General features: G+C 38.9%; 1 protein-coding gene across 1 annotated transcript in view; it reads right to left on the minus strand.

Annotated features, from left to right (window-relative positions):
* Positions 1 to 702: 702 nt before the first annotated feature.
* Positions 703 to 20,291, minus strand: part of pcyt2 (phosphate cytidylyltransferase 2, ethanolamine) — a 42,600-nt gene continuing 23,011 nt past the window's right edge. The window contains exons 7-13 of the mRNA XM_080209457.1: positions 17,624 to 17,762; positions 17,444 to 17,526; positions 16,674 to 16,751; positions 16,498 to 16,563; positions 9,296 to 9,361; positions 4,327 to 4,415; positions 703 to 1,526 (exon numbers count right to left, since the gene is read on the minus strand). Of these exons, the coding sequence (XP_080065583.1) occupies positions 1,406 to 1,526; positions 4,327 to 4,415; positions 9,296 to 9,361; positions 16,498 to 16,563; positions 16,674 to 16,751; positions 17,444 to 17,526; positions 17,624 to 17,762 (642 nt within the window). The 3' untranslated portion in view covers positions 703 to 1,405. The remainder of the gene's footprint in view (positions 1,527 to 4,326; positions 4,416 to 9,295; positions 9,362 to 16,497; positions 16,564 to 16,673; positions 16,752 to 17,443; positions 17,527 to 17,623; positions 17,763 to 20,291) is intronic.

The following is a 20,291-nucleotide window of genomic DNA, read 5'->3' on the forward strand; positions in this document are numbered from 1 at the left end:
TCTAAAATTGTGAGGGGAAAATAAATATGTTTTCATAGCTTTAAGCACAAAGACTCCTCAGGAGCTTGAAATCTAGCCTATGTTCTTTCGCAGATGTACCATGTTAAAATGCAGAACATGCTCGAAAGTACAATGTGGCAATTTTGAACATTTTCTCCCTTAAACTGCTGATTAACAGAATTAAGATTTTATTTCTAATATGTTTGACCTCACAATTGTACATGAGCATTAATGAACTGGATGTACTGCGGATTTTTATTAAAATATTGTATGGTCCCAAGGAATAAAACCACTACCAAAAATGCATTGTGCCCAGGAATATATAGAGCTACCAAATATGTGAAGAAAAAGATTTAAGAAAAAAAGACAAATAAAGCACTCATGTTTCAATTTGTTGTTCACTGGAGATTATGATGTGGAGATGCCGACATTGGTCTGGGGTAAGCACCGTAAGTAGTCTCACAACACCAGGTTAAAGTCCAAGAGGTTTGTTTGATAGCACGAGCTTTCGGAGCACTGCCCCTTCATCAGGTGAGTGAAGAGTTCTGTTCACAAACAGGGCATACATAGATAAAGTTTGATTCAGGTTTTTGTCTCTCTCTCTCTCTATATTAAGAAAACTTGGTGTCTATATATGCCCTGTTTGTGAACAGAATTCTTCACTCACCTGATGAAGGGGTAATGCTTTGAAAGCTTGTGCTACTAAATAAACCTCTTGGACTTTAATCTGGTGTTGTCAGACTACTTACTGGAGATTATGGCAGCGGGGGAGAGGCAGAGGATGAATTGGGACCTATTAGTGACTACAATTCAAGGTCTTCATAAAACAAAAGTTTGGGATTTAAAATAGTCTCTTATACTATGATGAAAAGGAAATCAAAAATAAACCATGGCTCACTATTTCAAATTCAATTGCAACTTTCTTGGTACTAATAAGCATCAAAATTGCTTTAGTTTTAATTGAACTTTAAAATATCTTTATAAATAGAAAAGCAGCATGATACATACATAAAATCCATTTACTAAAAAATAGTAATAGATATTTGAAAATTCTACAATGTTATTAGACCTTTTACAGGCCAATTAAAAGAAAATAGAATATATAATTTTTAAATTATATACTTTTTAAAACATTTTACAGCATTAGACTGTAAACACTCTTACAACTATCTGTATATTTACAAGCAGCTGGTTTAGTATGAACAAAAAGTACAGACTACCCCTTTAGTGCATCCCATTATTTTAAATTAAGTCCATTAAAAATATTAAAAGGTCTGCCAAGTAAACTCACTGCAAATCTAAAATGCAAAAGTCTAGTAAACATAAAACAAACTGTGCTGAAGAAAGACCATTCATTAAATGTAGTGTACTGGTGTAAATGGACATTGGTTGTGTGTGGGTAGCACTATTCACTGGATTTCTGGCATGGAATTTCTTTCGTTCGATCATCACTTCTTTTCTTGATGGCCTCTATTGCAGCTAGCTCCTTGGCTTCTTTCTTTTGGTTTCTTGCCTCAAATTGTAATCTTTTAACAGCAGCAAAAAAAAAAGAAAGTTTAAAAAGCGGAATGAACAAATATGTTACTATTGCAAGCTTTGACAAAGGGTCATCTGAACTCGAAACATTCTCTCCTTACAGATGCTGCCAGACCTGCTGGGATTTTTCAGCATTTTCTCTTTTTGGTTTACTATTGCAAGTATGAACATTCAAAATAGATTTCAATGCTATGTAGCATCCACACTATGATTAAAAACTAGCTGTCGCTAAAGGCTCCAGTATTTTGGGAGAAATTAGATCTTGATGGAACTATTCCCTCTCCCCCATCATCACATACATCTAAAGATGGAAGAAACAAAATATTATTGACATTTGTCCTGATTATCATATTAGTTCCCAGGAATGTTTGATGTAGTTAAGTGATAAAAAGAAAAATAAAAACATTACATTATGTAATGTTTGGCTTTCGGAGGGAAAGACTCTCCAGTTTCTCCAGCTTGTGGCAGTGTGGAGAAAAAAAACGGAATCAAACAAAGCTTATTAAAACTAAATCAGGTTTTATAACCATAATCCATTAAATTCAGTATTGCAGTTAAATGCTGCCAGAGTTGAGAAAATTTCTAGTAATTAGGAAATAGACGGGGCAGCACGTGGTTGGCACTGTTGCCCCACAGTATCAGGAACCCACGTTCGATTCCTGGCTTTAGGTCACTGTCTGTGTGGAAATTGTACATTCTCCTGCGTGAGTTTCCTCCAGGTGGTCCGGTTTCCTCCCACAGTGTGAAAGATGTGCTGGTTAGGTGCATTGACCCGAACAGGTGCCGGATTGTGGTAACTAGGGAAATTTCACAGTAACCTTCATTGCAGTGTTAATGTAAGCCTTACTTGTGACTGATAAATAAACTTTAACTTCAGACATTTTAAAAAATGGCTACATCTTAAAGTTGATACAACAACAGAAAATGCTGGAAAGTATCAACAGATCTGACAGCACCTGCGGAGAGAAAATACAGCCAACATTTTGAGACTGGATGAAGAGCTCTGACAAAGTGTCATCCAGACTCGGAATGTTGGCTCTATTCTGTCCCAACAGATGCTGTCAGACCCGCAGAATTTTCCAGCATCCACAGTATTTTGCTTTCATCTTTAAGTTGGTTTTAAGCTGGTACAACTACCTGCAAAAACATGTTAATTTTGAGAACTGGTTCCTGCCTTAAGGTCTTTGTATATTTAAGCGCAAAATATGCCATGAAAACAGTGCTTTAAAACATAAACATTTAGGATCATTTTCAAAGCTTTTTTATAAATTAAGAGTGATGTTTGATTAATAAGCTCATGAAAATTAGTTTATCGCAAAAATTAAACATTTTGAATCAGTCTAGTTTAGCAGTTGGGAGTATCCCAATTTTATATAACTGAAGATAATTTATACAGAACCATTCATTGGCAAAAATATAATTCCGACAGCGCAGAAGAGGCTATTTGGCCCATTGAGTCTGCACCGACTCTCTGACAGGCCCTCTCCCCTCCCCTACCCCAATAACCCACACATTTTCCGTAGCTAATCCAACTAACCTAGACATCTTAGGACGCTAAGAGGCAAAGAAAGAGAGCAAACTAGCTACAACTTTAGACAGATATTTTTAAATGCATGTAGCAAGCATTTTGTTCTTCAGAATTGCCAAAGTTTAATTTAATCTGGGGACAGGCCCATACTATCTTCACATTCTTGGAATTTACGTTTTAGTTTAATTAAAAGTGAAGGAGTGAAGCAAGAGTTCCAAGTGAAATAAACTAAATAAAATAAAGTCAACTTGGTTTCTATTATGTGTGACTTCATAGTTTGAAGCAGGCCATAATTGAACAGAAATTGACTGAGGATCAGGCTGACTGGTGATGTTATTGTGGGATCTTTACTCTCACTGTTGTGCTATTACCGTTCAGACAAGTTGCATACAAACGTGTGCATTTCTAAGCAATGGCACTCCTCATTTTAAGAAACACTAACATTAATAAATAAAACATGTTTAGAAAAAGCTTAAAAAGTGTCTGTGCATGTTCACGCCATAAAAATGTCAAGAAGCACAATACACCAGACACTGGATTCACTGTGCAGTTAATTTTCAAAATATGCTGTGGGTTTAGCACAAGAACTACATTAATTTAGTTTACTGATGTACCAAAGCACGTTATTTCTCCTCTCTCCTCATATTTGATCTTCAATATGTGGTGTTATCTCATTTCAGCCTAATTATCAAAATGGACACTAAGTGGTCTCAGCACCTCTTGGCTGGGGAAGGTGACGGTGGTGGTGGTGGTGGTGTCTGGTCTCATACAAAGAAAAGCCTCTTGACTGAAAACACTGGAAAGTTGGTGGCATAAACAGAAAAAAAATGCAGTAAATGGCTTCAGGAGAAACTGGAAAACTTTTTTTTGGATCAACAATTCATTACAAAAACATTTATTCAGGTTTATGTAGGAAGAATGGTTGTTTGGATTAGATGCAGGAGCTGTACATTTCCAAGGCACCAGCAGTCCAGAACAAACTGTTGTAAGAGAATAACCATGTATCCTTTAACACTTCATTACACAACTCAAGTTACAAATATGTCAATTTATAATAAAATATATTGTTTTACCTTGATAGCACAAGGAGCACATACCAGGTAATCAGTAAAGTTTAAAATGTAAATACAATGGCTGTACAGAATGAGCATTCATAATACAATCTACATGCCACAGCTCTAAAGAGATAAAACTGGGAATTATTTGCAGAGACAAATTCCATCCAAAATGTTAGATTATAATGAAGGGAAATGGTTTCTCACCTGTTCTTAATTATTCTTTGAACAATGTGGTCTGTAGTGAGCTCATTCCCACTACGGATGGATTTAAAGATGTTGCGTCGTTTAGGCTCCTGCAACAAAGTGAAAATGTAAAGAAAAGATTGAATGTAATACATTACTAAGAATTTAAGGTGATGATTTTTTTGTTCACGTTTAATTGAAATCTGCTGTGTGGCATTTTTATTTGCTTTAGAATATGAAGCTTTCGGTGCCTCTTGTATTGTTCCCAGGTGGTAATAAAGTCAGCAGCAATACTGCAGAAATGTGGTCTAGATCAAGGCATTGGGTTGAAAGTAAAACACATTGAGCTGATCCAAAATAGATTTCCATTAAGGCCAGAGAAAACAATCATATATACATATATATCCTTATAAAAAGAAAATTGGTTCACCAGAAGCAGTCTGATTTAACTTAATTTATAAAATGGAATCCAGGAATATGCTGCAATGCTAAAATGTCAGACTGCAAATACAAATATAGATACTGCTTTACGCACCATCCCTAGTACAACATACTACAGGTAACCACGAAGAAGAAATGGTCAAGAGTTTCAAGTTTGTAGGTGTCCAGATCACCAACAACCTGTCCTGGTCCCTCCACGCCATGACTACTTTCTCAGGGGACGAAGGAAGTTTGGCATGTCCGCTATAATTCTCATCAATTTTTACAGAAGCATCATAAAAAGCATCCTTTCTGGATGTATCACAGCTTTGCATGGCTCCTGCTCTGACCAAGACTGCAAGAAATTACGAAGGATTGTGAACGTAGCCCAGTCCATCATGCAAACCAGCCTCCCACCCATTGACAATGTCTACACTTCCCGCTGCCTCAGAAAAGCAGCCAGCATAATAAAGGACCCCACACATCCTGGACATTCTCTCTTTCACCTTTTTCCCTGTCAGGAAAAATGATACCAAAATCTGAGAACACATACCAACTTACTCAAGGACAACTTCTTCCCTGCTGCCATCAGCCTTCTGAATGGAACTACCATATATTAAACTGATCTTTCGCTACACCCTGTGACTGCAACACTATATTCTGGACCCTCTCCTTCCCTTCTCCCCTATGTACTCTATGAATGTTTTGTCTGTGTGGTATGCAAGAAACAATACTTTTCATTGTATCCTAACATGTGACAACAATAAATCAAATCAAAGCCAACCTGTGATTGGATAAACAAGCCATTGAGCATTTTTAAAATTTCTTTTCCAGATGCTTTGAAGATGAACTGTTGCAAACACTTGGAGGAAACAGCGGGCCACTTAGAAATGCCTCGGGAGCCACATCCAGCCTCTGGGCCATGCCTTGGACAAGCCTATTCTAGAGGAAACAATCCAGCCTTTCCAACCTATCCTTATATGACAATCCATTCATTCCAGGTTGAACCACCTCCAATGTAGTTATATCCTTTCTTAAATAAGGAGAGCAAACTGTGCACAATATTTGAAACGTAGTTTCACCAATGCACCGTAAACAAAGCAGTTTTTATCAGTAGTGATCCCAGCATTTAATGCACTTAGTGCATATAGTATGGACTTAATCCTCAACAAACAACAGAATATGACCTTTGACACTGAAAGATTTATGAATAAGTTTTCAAGCTTTATAAACACTGCCGTGGTTTTGCCTTTAAACAGATCCTAGATATAAACGGTGCAATTCAGTTAGATCAGGTCACATTAGAACAGTTTGCATCTATGCCTTTCATGTAGATAAACGTGCTCAAAGATGTGTGTTTTTCTCCGGTACCTTGTGTAAGGTCTGAACAGCTCTGACTTATTGATATAAATTACAGGGTGGCACAGTGGTTAGCTGCCTCGTAGTGCCAGGAACCGGAGTTCAATTCCTGCCTTAGATGACTGTGTGGACTTCTCGCTGTGTGGGTTTCCACCGGGTCTCCCACAGTCTGAAGATGTGCAGGTTAGGTGGATTGGTCATGCTAAATTGTGCCTTAGTGTCCCCAAAATGAGTAGGCGAAGGGATTCGCAGTGTAAATGCGTGGGTAATACGTGTGGGGACACACTGTCAGAGAGTCAGTGCAGACTCGATGGGCTGAATGGCCTCCTTCTGCACTGCTGAGATTCAATAATGAACTGAATTTTATTATTGCAAAAGAATTATAAGCTATGATAATTTATATTCTTGAAAGAAAACCATGAAAGGCATTGATAATGTAGAAATGGTCCTTTGTGAATAATGGCTAATTACATGCAGTATTAAAAAAAATGCAATCACAGAACATGACCACAAAATTAGCAACCACTTCTGCTCACAAAGCATTTGATACTGGGCCAATCAACCTTTTGATAGAACTATATGGACAGAGATGGTCAAAAATATGAATCAAGACATAAATGATCAAATACTATGTGAAACACGCTGATGGGAATATAGATGCGTGGCTTGTGGAATGTAGATGGTCATGCTTAATAAATTGCACTAAAATGTTGTATGCACAAGGAATTTCCCTTGGAAGCTGCTAAGAACTTAAGAAAAATGAAAAGCAACCGCTATGTTGTCTGAATGTGCTTTTCGTGTAAATCTTGCTAGCATTTGAGTATTTAATAACTAAAGGCAGGACGAATTGCAGTTGCAATACCCTTTAATGCACCAAAACTATCTGTATTGTGGTACTGTTGATAAGAGCGCAGTTATGTTACCAGGTTATGTCATTTAACAAACAGCATTTTGCTAAGCAAACTGGAACAGCAAACCAGGATGAACAGGAAAAGAGATACCAGGGCAAATTCAAATGATATATCAACTGTTAAGGTTTAGGGTTCCATTAAGGTCTAAATGTTTAATTTCTCATGCCTTCAATTGTACTTGACCTACAAGGCATGAGTAACTAGTATTTATGACTCAAGTAGAATTAAGCAAGATTTCACATCCATTTAACAAGCAGGGAAGACAACACAAATATTTTTCATCTGTCAAGATCCTAGGAGATCTTGGTGTTGCCAGCACAACCAATGTAGTTCTCTTTGAGGTGACGTTAAACTGTCAGAAGCGTCATTCCCCGAAGCTATGTTATCACTGTGCCAACAAAGACAACAATTCCTCAACATTTATCACTCAGTATCTTGTTATTTAGGACTTCCTTTTTTGAAATAGTCCAAATTCTCTCTTCTGATGGGTATGCAGTGCAGAATCACCCCCATCTCTACAACTATAGCCATATAGACCAAAGACTATTTTTCATCCTTTCCCCGGGCCCCTCAGAGCTTAAATGCCATTGAAAACAAATACAATTCATTTAGTTATAGAACAATTATAAAAACAGACACATTCTCTTACCAATGTCTCTTAACCAAGCCCCACACTAAGGCCATTAAGATCAACAGTTAAGAAAACATCCTATCATGAAATAAAGATTTCTTTCTGTTACAGATTTGATTAAAGAACAATACATGGGTTTTGTTTGAAAATAATGGGCGCAATTTTCCAGCTGCATTCACCACAAAACTGGAATGTTTCGCCAGAAGTCAATGGATCTATGCATGGTCCCCCTCCACACACCCACGCTCCTGCTACAAGTCTTGCGGCACGCAGGATGCAAAATTCCTCCCAAAGTGCCATCCTAAATTCAGACTATTTAGCCATTCCTTCAAGTGGATTTAAAAAATAACCTAATTGTATTGTGGACAATTAAGACCACATACAGCTGCTCCAACTCAAGGCTCAAAGGAACTTAGCTATAAAACAATTCTGTTTCTTAACAAATAACTGCCTTCCTGTTGAAAATGCTAATAACAATTGTCAATGTACTAGTTGCACCCAGTGTAAGCCCAGATAAGGGCATCCTCATAATGCCAGGGATCCAGGTTCGATTGGATCACGGTCTGTGCAGAGGTTTGCATGTTCTCCCCATGTCTACATGGGTTTCCTCTGGGTGCTCCAGTGTCCTCCCACAGTCCAAAAGACATGTTGGTTAGGTGCATTGGCCTTGCTAAATTCTCCCTCAGTGTACCAGAACAGGTGCTGAAATGTGGCAACTAGGGGATTTTCACAGCAACTTCATTGCAGTATTAATGTAAGCCTACTTGTGACACTGATAAATAAACTAATGAGAAATTCATGGAGCTGTTTAAGCCTCTCCAGACCAGCTTCCCTCAGTACTCTTTGAAACTGTTTACCAGACAGACTCCTTTTTGGGGATCCGGATCCCTTTCAGTCAATCAATCGCTGGTCAATAGAGACCAGATCCAGGCCCATACTCACAACTCTTACATTAACTGGTGCTTCTGCAAATTCTCTCCATTTCATCTCTCTTGAAAACAATATCCTGCAAACACCTCTGGGCTCTTATTATTGTGAAAATATGAAAAATAAACCAAGAACCACAGCTACATCTGTGGATAGTAGCCAGGTCTGGACAGGCGCGAGGTTGATGGCTCCTTAGGGCCTCGTTATGGCAGACATTTCCCAGGTTTTCTGGTGCTCTTCTACTTTCTTTTTCTGCTGCTTCTCCTCAACCTCCCGGAATATACTGAACAGCAAGGTCAACATCTAGTAACTGGTCGAAATGCAATTGGTGACGGTGCAACTGAGAAGTCTTCTGTGAGCTGGCCAGAATAACTACTCCTCAATTTCCAATCACAGGTTCCCTTCCTCCCATTCTTTAGCTATTCTATCTCTGGAGGAGCAGCAAGAGCAAGGGAGAGGCAGAATCTGTGACTGGAGGCACAGTTTTCTCTCCTGCACTTGCTGCTCTTCCAATGAGAACTCTGCAGTCAGTTTTCACTCTGTGACCGACAGCTGAGTTGTGATTCATTTTAAGCCCTGCACTTTGGGCTAGCCCTGAAGGTCTGAATGTATATTTAAATCAGCAGATTTGAAACTCCAAGGTGCCAAAATCAGAAATCTACCAAATTTCTCATTCTTAGAGCTCAATTATAAAATAATCTTCATAAATGCACTTTAGCTCAGATGACAAATTTTAACTTACAGCATATGGGTCGGAAGCATCCTTATCAGCCATTACTTCTGTCTTTCCATGACATACCAAGTCAACCTAGAGAGAAAAGACCATTAACAAACAGTCCACACAGCTCATTCATCACTTTTTATCAAATAGATTAATAAGCAACAGCAAACAGCTTAGATACAGCCTGGTGTTTCAAGGCCAGCTCCTTTGACATCACTAATCTTTTCATCTCCTTTCTTCACCAACCCACCTCAACAAACTAGAAAATCAAAATATTTTCAAAGACTAAGTCAGAAGCAAAATGGAATATCGTTTTTTTCCCCAGATAGTGTCTAGTAAATCGATATGGGACATGATAGCACAAATTAGCAATGAGAAAAATCTTAAGCTTCTGAAACACTACTCCAAAGACAAGATGATTTCATAAGCATAGCGTACAAACTTTGAAATTAATGATCAATGAATTCATCTGCGGGAGCTGATGGAGAGACAATTTCCCAATGCAAAGGAGTTAATAAGCTGTGAGCAGTCTAAAAAACACAATTACAAACTGTTTAAGACTTCAGCTGATTATTTTCACATTCAGAACTACTTTGCTATGTTACAAATTAGATAGAGACGGGGTACTGTAGGGATAATACGATGGTAAATTTGCAATCCAAAATGGGATGCAGCTGATTTTTTTGTTCACCAACATCAATTCCTCACAGTGATATGTACAAACAAAAAAGCCCGCATTGAAAGGCTACTTCATCCAAAACCTTTAATTTTATGTTGCACACTAATTCTATTCCTTACACAGATTAAGGCTGAATTATGAAAACTTTGGCTATAAAAGCTTCTGTATAGTGACTTCAGTAGCAGTTGCTTACTGAAAGAAAAAGCATAAAATGATTTGTAACATTATAATTTATGACCAAAATGAATAAAGAGTTGTGAATCTGTGGAATTCCCTGCCCAGTGAAGCAGTTGAGGCTACCTCATTGAATGTTTTTAAGGCAAGGATAAGTAAATTTTTGAACAGTAAAGGAATTAGGGGTTATGCTGAGCAGGCAGGTGAGTGGAGCTGAGTCCACAAAAAGATCAGCCCATGATCCTATTGAATGGTGGAGCAGGCTTCAGGGGCCAGATGGCCTACTCCTGCTCCTAGTTTTTAAGCTCTTGTAGGAGCATTCATTGCCCAAGTATTGTATAAAATACAGAATATTATGTCCCACCAACAAACCTAATCTTGGCACTGTCAAGAATGGAATCAGAAGGCAAGAAGTTAGCTTCTTCACAGGTTAAGGTGTGAAGAAGTTAATATGGGCGCCTATATATTTTGAAAAAGATTGTTAAAAATACATGCATCAGTTTTTTCCCCCTTTCACCTGAAGATTTCAACTCTGCGCATAGGTACTGGTCAAACTCATATCATGATCAAATGGCCATTAATTAATAACTATTGGCAGATGATTTAATTGCACAGAGCATCACAGGACTAGCAAATGTTACTTAAGAGTGGTTAGGTTCAAGAAACCCGTGATTTTTATCACCCTAAGCTAGCGACACCACTCACTACTCTAGCAGCATATCACAGGAAAATAGAGTTACTATTTCAGTTCTGTTTTTGTCAGAAGGGTCATAGATCTGAAATTATATTATGTTACTCTGATCTGTTGAATATTTCCATAATTTTCTGCTTTTTTCAGATTTTCAGCATCAGTTTTAGGTTCAGTTAAAGCATTGTGAATTTATAGGACTGGGATCCTCTCTACAATGCGCTGAGCAATTTCTGACCCCCTGCCAAAAACCTATGCCCTCAGTGTCCTTAACTCACACAGATGGGCAATGGTACATTTTTACAAAAAGATTAAATCAATGTATAATTAAATTTAGTAAAAACTGATTTTAGTTTGCTTTCGTCCTCCTTAAGTATAATAATGAATTTTTTGATCATAATGAACAGAGTTTGACATGGTTTCTCAAATTTAATTTGATTGGGAGGGACACAGAAAAAACATATAATTTCAGTTTATATTTTTAGTATTGAAACTTCAAAGTGTTTTACAACATTTGCCTCTTTCTCTTTATGCAGCATAATGTAAACAAATGCTCATGTATAGACCATTCAAAAACCAAACAATAATGATTTAAGCTAATTGACAACAGATGCAATGATGACAGGAAGAGAAACTTTTTTTATTTAGTGCAGTCAGCACGTGGTTAGGATAAGAACTAGGAGGAGTAGGCCATCTGGCCCCTCAAGTCTGCTTCGCCATTCAATAAGATCATGGCTGAACTTTTTGTGGGCTCAGCTCCATTTACCCACCCATTCACCATAACCCTTAATTCCTTTATTGATCAAAAATTTCTGTTTTTAAGGCAAGAATATTCAATGAGATAGCCTCAACTGCTTCACTGGGCAGGGAATTCCAGATTCACAACCGTTTGTGTGAAGAATTCCTCAACTCAGTCCCAAATCTGCTTCCCCTTATTTTGAGGCCATGCCTCCGAGTTCTAGTTTCACCTGCCAGTGGAAACAACTTCCTTGCTTCCATCTTATCAATTCCTTTCATAATATTACTTGCTTCTATAATATCTCCCCTCATTCTTCTGAACTGCAATGAGTATAGCCCCAGTCTACTCAGTCTGTCCTCATAAGCCAACCCTCTCAACTCCGGAATCAATCTAGTGAATCTTCTCTGCACCCCCTCCAGTGCCAGTATATCATTTCTCAAGTGAGACCAAAACTGTACACAGTACTCCAGGTGTGGCCTCATCAGCACCTTATACAGCCGCAACATAATTTTGCTGTTTTTAAAGGGTTGGAGTACCTTGCCTGTGATTGTGGTGAATCTGCATCATCAAAAGGAGAATTGGATGACTATCTGAAATGAAAAGAACACGGGCCTACAGGGGAAAGGCAACAAGTGGTTCTAGGCGGACTGTTCTTCCAGAGAGCCAGCACAGACTGGCCAAATGCTCCCCTTTTCTATGATACTACAATCAATACAACTTAATACTGATGGATTCTCTGACAACATACTGTCACTAGATCTGGTGATTCAGATAGGATGTACTTATTACAGTATTTTTATGTTTGGCAATTTGATGCTGCATGCCCCCTAATGGCTAGTCTCAATTTCTACAGGTGAATTGCTTTGAGCCACGAACTGGAGAGTGCAGACGAGAGAACATAAGAACATAAGAACATAAGAAATAGGAGCAGGAGTAGGCCAGCTAGCCCTTCGAGCCTGCCCCGCCTTTCAATAAGATCATGGCTGATCTGTCGTGGCTCAGTTCCACATTCCCGCCCTCTCCCCATAACCCTTAATCCCCTCTCTCATCAAAAACCCATCAACCTGCGTCTTAAAAATATTTAGCGAGGCAGCCTCCACCACTTCAACGGGCTGAGAATTCCAGAGATTCACCACCCTTTGAGTGAAGAAGTTCCTCCTCAACTCTGTTCTAAGCCGCCCCCCCTTTATCTTGAGGCTGTGCCCCCTAGTCCTACTATCCTTTCTGAGCGGGAAGAGTCTCTCCACCTCTATCCTATCCATCCCATTCATCATCTTATACGTCTCAATGAGATCTCCCCTCATTCTTCTAAACTCTAACGAGTACAAGCCTAGTTTATTCAGCCTCTCCTCATAGCTCAACCCCCTCAACTCTGGTATCAGCCTAGTAAACCTCCTCTGCACTCCCTCCAAGGCTAAAATATCCTTGCGCAAGTACGGCGCCCAAAACTGCACACAGTACTCCAGCTGCGGCCTCACCAACGCCCTATACAGCTGCAGCAAGACCTCCCTACTTTTATATTCAATCCCCCTCGCAATGAAAGCCAGCATCCCATTCGCCTTCCTGACTACCTGCTGCAGCTGCAGGCTGGGTTTTTGCGACTCAAGCACAAGGACCCCGAGGTCCCTCTGCACCGTCGCCTGCTGCAGTTTTTCTCCACGTAAGTAATAATCCTTCCTACCATTATTCCTACCAAAGTGGACCACCTCACACTTGCCAACATTAAATTCCATTTGCCATTTCCTGGCCCATTCGCCCAGCCTATCTAGATCCTTCTGCAGACTCTCCCCACCCTCCGCACAATTTGCCTTTCCACCAATTTTGGTGTCATCAGCAAATTTCGACACCCTACACTCGGTTCCCTCCTCCAGATCATCTATATAAATGGTAAAAAGCTGAGGCCCCAGCACCGACCCCTGGGGCACTCCACTAGTCACCATCCGCCAATCCGAATAGCACCCATTGACCCCCACTCTCTGCCTCCTATTTGACAACCAGTCCTCTATCCACGCTAACACCCTACCCCCAACTCCATGCCCCCTGACCTTCTGTAATAACCTCTTGTGAGGTACCTTGTCAAACGCCTTCTGAAAATCCAGGAAGACCACATCTACCGCCCTAGACACATCCTCATAGAACTCCAGTAAATTTGTCAGACACGACTTCCCTTTTAGGAAACCGTGCTGCGTCTGCTCTATCAAGCAGTTCCCCTCAAGATGCCTCGCTATTTCCTCCTTGATGACGGATTCTAACATTTTACCTACAACAGACGTTAAACTAACAGGCCTATAATTCCCCGCCTTTTGCCTGGCACCCTTCTTAAACAACGGAGAGAGAGAGAAAACTTTGAAAAAGGATTTTTTTTTCACTCCTTTAAAATATCTTGCAACACATACTACAGTTTAACACTGCTGGAATTGTGTGCCAGTTATTGTTCACTGCTTTAGAATTTGAAAAGGCGCTGGGGTCAAGTGGAGTCCTGTGACACTGCAGTCAACTGGAGGATATATAGTTCATGCTTTGTAATTATAGATGAGCAAAGGGACATTTTTTTTACAAAGTGATTAAATGGGTGCAGAATACTGCTGAAAAAAACATCCTCTTGAAGCTCTTAGTGAGTTAAATTGCGAACCTGACTGATAATCTTAAATTGGTTGTTAGTCTAATTTGTCGCATACTCTGGATTGGTCAGCTGCCCAGTCACAGGAGCACATCCAACGTTAGACATTATGCTCGGAGTTTTTCAAGCACAAGTTGGTTGATTTCGATCGGTACTTTACCTATTGTGAACAACCAAAGAAATGGAACGTACTGCTTAATCTGATCCGATGTACAATCTATATACCTGTCATCACACTGCCACTGAAATTCATATACCACGTTATTCCTTTGTCAGATAGGCAGAATTTTTTTTGGCTTGACAGCAGTATCTTGTTAGTGGAAAACACCACTTGTGTTGCTACTGCACAGTAGCAGTGAAACAGCTGACTTTACCTGTTGCTCAAATGTTTGAGACATTTTACCCTTCAAGGGTAATTTGAGATAGACTGGGCATTTTTCAGGTCTGGAAATGGCAACCTTAACCCTGTTTATGAGTTTGTGCGATAGACAGTGAACAATGATGTAATCAGGATAGTTAATATTCTACAGGATAGCTTTGATGCATCCCATTTCAAAATCAAACTTACACGGTAAGCAAATGGCTTGGGTTCCATTTACAAGGATAACCTCGTAGGGTATTTGGGAATCTCAATGTATATTGACCAGTGAAGGCAGGCTTGCAGGTGGACAATACTAGAGAATCCATTAATGGACTTCTTAACCAACAATTTGAAGAAAGGGAGCTCCTTTAGACCAGTTCATTTCAATTGGAGCCCAGGTTGAGGCACATTAAGGTGTATAAAGAAATTCTTACAAGCGACTGCAGATTTAGATATAGCAAACATCTGTATATTGGAAATGTGCAAGGATAGGAGGTTAAGGGTCATTCCATTAAAAATACATGTTTTCCATAGAAAGCCGCAAAAATGTTGGTAAGAATGGGCCCTAGAGGGGAATCCATGGCAACATCATCCATTTCTGCACACATTTAAACAAAGTTCATATTGCTTTTACCTGCAGAGAAAAGGTTTCTGCATATGTGATAAAGTATCTCAAAAGTTGGAACAATAGGTGAAACTAGTCATATGTCCTAAAGACTAGCACATTGCATCAAACAGTGAGTCCCTTTGATTGTTTGCAATAGGCAGAGTACTGGCCTTACTCAATCAACCCATGCTTGAAAGACTTGGAACAGAATGTCCAAAGCTAGATGTGATTCCACAATTGGACAGCAGTCGGCAAACAATTCCAAGTGTGCTAAGAATTACACTAACAAACAATTTAAGATCATAAGTCAGGCTTGCAAGCTTATTTACACTTGCTAGAAGCTACAAGGGCGATTCTCCCAGCCAGTGCAGCAGGCCAGTAGACTTAAGCAGAGGCCGTTTAACGGGCTTCCCACTGGGCGTTGCAACCTCCATGCTTCTCTACCTGCTGGATTTATAGCGCCATCAGCTCCATGCCAGAACACATCAGTGCATGTGCGGAGAGGTCTGGGGGAGGCCAGTGGTCAGGGCACGGGGGGGAAAGTCATACGGCCAGCAATACAAGGTTAGCCAGCCATCAGGAGGCCAACAGTGCCAGTGCTGACATATTGGTGCATCTGCAGTGGCCCACTCAGCACTAAGCTATCAGCCTCTCGGGCAGTAATAGGTCCCGTCCGCTGATTTTTAGTGTGATTCTCGCTAAGGCAATCTGTGATGCACAAAGTGTAGGAGATTCAGTTTGAAAATCCCGCTGAAAAAAACCAGCAGGATTTACTCCAGTTTTTAATGCACATTTGGCACCTAGGATCTTTTTGGGAGAATCCTACCCTACGTGTTTCATATCCAGGGACTGTTCTCTGTAGGCAAAATGAATCGGTCCAGGGATTGCTCCTACTTTGAATAAACAAAAGCTTGGCTCCCTGGGGCATTCACCATGGCAATGTTTCAGCCAAGCAGAGCTGGCTTGTCAACCAATCAGCACACCTTTTCTCACGCATTATAAATTGATGTTTTTTTTACAATTTGACATTCTTGAATCTGTCCTGATGAGTGAAAGATGAAAGCTTCATCAGCATTATCTCTTTTTTCCCTCCCAGCAATACTGATTTTAGTTCACTCTCCTTTCGTCCCAGCCCTTCATATTCAGATGACTATCACTAATTTCACCGCTGATTTTTTAAAGTTAGGGTATTGTGAGATTGTTAGTCAAATCTTTGGATGGAAATTGTATAATTTTATATTTGTGTTCACACTGAAGAAACAAAAATCTTAAGTTTGAATTGGATTTAAGATTTCGATTCCAAATTCAATTTTGAAAAGGCCAAATTCAGAGGAGGACATATTGAACAACTATACCTTGAAGTGATCCAGTAAATCCGCAGTCACAGAGTAAGGAGCTCCTATTACTACTTCCGACACATACTAAAAGAAAGCAGAAACAATTATCACAAAATACATTTAAAACTTGGTTCATCATTTTGAAAACCAGAGAAAAATTAGAAAATACTCAAGTTCTGACCCACTATACTTACTCTACAGGCCAGAACACTGAGAGTCCTTTCATGCACATTCATTATCGGGTAATTCTTTCCTTTGTATCGGTTCACTTCCTACAAAAGGAAAAGGTGTGTAATTAAGAATACCAGTGCTCAACTTCCAAGCTTGAACTGGATACAACAAAAAGAATCAAACACTTAATTGTCAGTTGGAAGGTAAACACTTAAATTGTGTTGCACTAGCTGAACAGAGGCAAAAGAAAGTATGTGTACACATGCAGATACACAGGAAAAGAGATATAGGAACAAAAACACAGGCATATGCATCCATATCCAGAATTTAATAACTTGATTTAAACAACAATTTCAGTTTAATCATACAAATAGAAATACTTCATATGATCACATGATGGAGAGCACAAACCATATATGTTAAGGGAGGTTCCACAAATATTTTCCATTGATTTATTGTGCAAGTGTCTATATCAAAAGCATTTTATTTGACATAAGTTGCAACTTAGGAACTTCCATAAAGGCTTTTTTCCAAATTGTTACAAGAGTTCAATGACTATATTTGTATATTTATTGCAAAAGCAATAAACAAATGATTTAAATTCATACCAAGAAAGTTTCTTGAGGTTGATACTAACTCAACTGAAACTTGCCAATGTTGTCAATAACACTGAATGCATCGACTTCAAAAAAATACATGATAGAAATTTATCCGCATCAGTAAAACATTTTGCTTCCTCTTTCTAGAGATTAAGCATGGCTTTAATAATAAACAATCAGTAAACTGTACTTACTTGATCAAAATGAAGACCAACAATAATATATGGCCTTTCTGCCAATTTGTAGACACTTTCCAGAAAGTCTACATGACCAATGTCTTTTCAAATTGTAAAGGAATGAAGACTTGATACGATTTAATATATTGCAAAACAGACACTTTCACATTAACCAAAATTAACTTGCAGTAAGGATACGGAACAAATCAAATGCTCCTGCCACGTAGATTATTGTATCATTTGTTTGAGGTTCTTTTCCAGAAGCAAATTGAATAATCTTTTGGGATGTTTGCAAAAACTGAGATACACCAGTCCAAGGGCTGTGACCTTTTGGTCCCTAGAAAAAAAGAATTTAATTTAAGACACTTGCAGTGACTTGCTATTTAGTTGTATAGTGTCAATCAGAAAACAAATACCTTGAGATCAGATACGTTCTTACCACAAAATACCTTGTATGCAAAGTTCCTGTTTAGCAGGTTGTACTGGGATAATTGTGCACAGTAATTACAACGAACATCAAAAAACAGTACATGTGCTATAGTAGTTCTTTGTATACAACGAACAGGAAAACAAAATGATTTGATAAGCTGTGAAAACCTAAATTCGAATTTATAGTAATTTCAAATTACTGATTTTTGGAATAAAATGTCACCTAGCACAACTAACGGGGTCTAGATTACAATAGTAAAAGAACAAGTGTATCAATTTTGTGTTAATGAAAGAATCAGACCCCAGTATCAAAACAAAATGGATGAAAATAATGGTACAGATGTTCTAAACTGTTGAGTGCTTGCCTTCCTTTCCATCCTTGTACATTTTATACTGTATCTAACCTGTTCACAATTTGCCAAGCACCGTAAACTATTATAAGAAAGTTAAGAGAATTTAAAACAGCCAGTTTCTCATCATGATTTATTTGTTTCCTCTATAAAAGTGGAAACACAATTAATATTAAGTTGGCAGCAATTATCCAAGGTTTGAAGCTAATTGTCCTTAAGACACCACTTGTAGTGATGGTGGGGAAGGATAGAAGTACTAAGTGAGATTAAATCAACGTCTGAAAAAATTTACATTGTTGAGGAATTAGCTATTATGGCCTTGGTCTTTGGGAATTACCATGTAAAAGATCATACAACTTCATTGGAATTGAAAAATAGATCAATCTGGAGTCTGTACTTCAGTGAGCAGCCCAGGAAGAATGCACATAAGTACAGTATTTATAAATACATCCTTGCTGTATTCTGGTAAACCATTTCATGAACTGAAATTAGACATATTTAACGTTTTGGTTTCAAAATTGCAACAAAATTAACAAAATTATACATTAAGCAGCTTTAAAGGTAAACCAAAGCTAGATTACTCGGTGAACGTGCGATATTTATAAGCTAGTTTCTGTTGGTTATGTTTACAGCTCAAATCCCCCATCCACTTTTTTTTTTTCATTTCTACTTTTATAGAGGGGGAATATATCACAGCAAGAAACTGGCTCTTTTAAAAGCCTCCTTGTAGCATTCTCTGTTCAAAAAGGTCTGTGACATGTTAAGATAGAACGTCTGGGCCTTTGTTTGAATTATTCTCTGATATGAACGCTCCAAGGGGATTTCTCAACTGATTTTTTTCCCCCAGGTGCTTTTGTTTGGAGCATCCTTTGGGAAAGTTCCTGTAATTAGTATTATGGAGCAAATTGCTGATTGAAATCTATATCCTATCACTGCTCCACTAATTTTTTTATTGTGTGCAGTCCTTTTTTTTTGCATTTTTCTATCTACAAAATAGGATTTGCAGCAAATCAATTAGTTGGGGATGGGTTAGTTTCATATGTTGCTGATGAGACCAGAGAAAGGCAGGCTCTGCCACATATAAAATGATTATCAGGTGTTGTTGTGGGTTGTCTTCCATGTTGATGCTTGTCACCAAATCATGCTAGCCATGGTGATGCACAGGTGAAATTGCTATCTTTCTGTCATCAGCTAGTGGATCCCAGAAGCGAGAATTGATGTTTAAAGATTTCATGCTATGCTTCAAGCATCCTTTAAACAGAACTCTTGGCATCTGGCTCTGGTTAATTCACCATAAATAAAATCTTTAGGCACGCAACCGTCTTCCATCTTGTGAAGCCAAGCCAACTGTGATTACTGCACGATGAGCACCTACATACTTGAGAGCTTTGCCTTGGATAAAATTGCTGCATTCGTGATTTTGTCCTTCCCAGAGATGAATAACAAAGATGAGAATTGTTGAACTTCCTTTATTGATAGTTCTAAGATGTTTATGAATCACAGTCACAAAGTGCTGAGAACATACATCTCATACCAAAAGAGAAAATGCTAGAAAATCTCAGCAGATCTGGCAGCACCTGTAAGGAGAGAAAAGATCTGATGTTTCAAGTCCAGATGACCCTTTGTCAAAGCTTTGGAGAAGTAAATATCAAAGTAGATGCTAGGACACAGATCGGTTTCACTTCACCCTGAAACTGTCAGAAGTAGTGCCCTCAAACTACAATGCAGTGCATGTTGTCATGGAAGGAATGGATGAAGCTGAGGAGCTTTGGTGGATAGCTAATTTTCTCTCAAATCTTGTAGAATCCAGCCTGCTGATGGTGTCGAATGCTTCAGTGCGATTACATAAAAGTAAGGTGAAAAGATAGACCTAGTTCCATACACGTTTCTGGCAGGTGACATATAGAGAATCAAGATTATAGATTTGCCAGCACAGAAGACTATGTGTCTACTATGTGTCTGGAAATGTTGGGTCGATGGGGTCTTTTGAGCATGATGCTAGCAAAGAACTTCCCAGTGACATTATGCAGCCAGATACCCCTGTAGTTGTTACAATCTTCTCCATCACTTTTGTTTTCTCACAAGAT

Source organism: Carcharhinus amblyrhynchos, chromosome 21 (genome assembly GCF_965287045.1).
Source record: "Carcharhinus amblyrhynchos chromosome 21, sCarAmb.v2.hapA, whole genome shotgun sequence".
Classification (NCBI taxonomy): domain Eukaryota; kingdom Metazoa; phylum Chordata; class Chondrichthyes; order Carcharhiniformes; family Carcharhinidae; genus Carcharhinus; species Carcharhinus amblyrhynchos.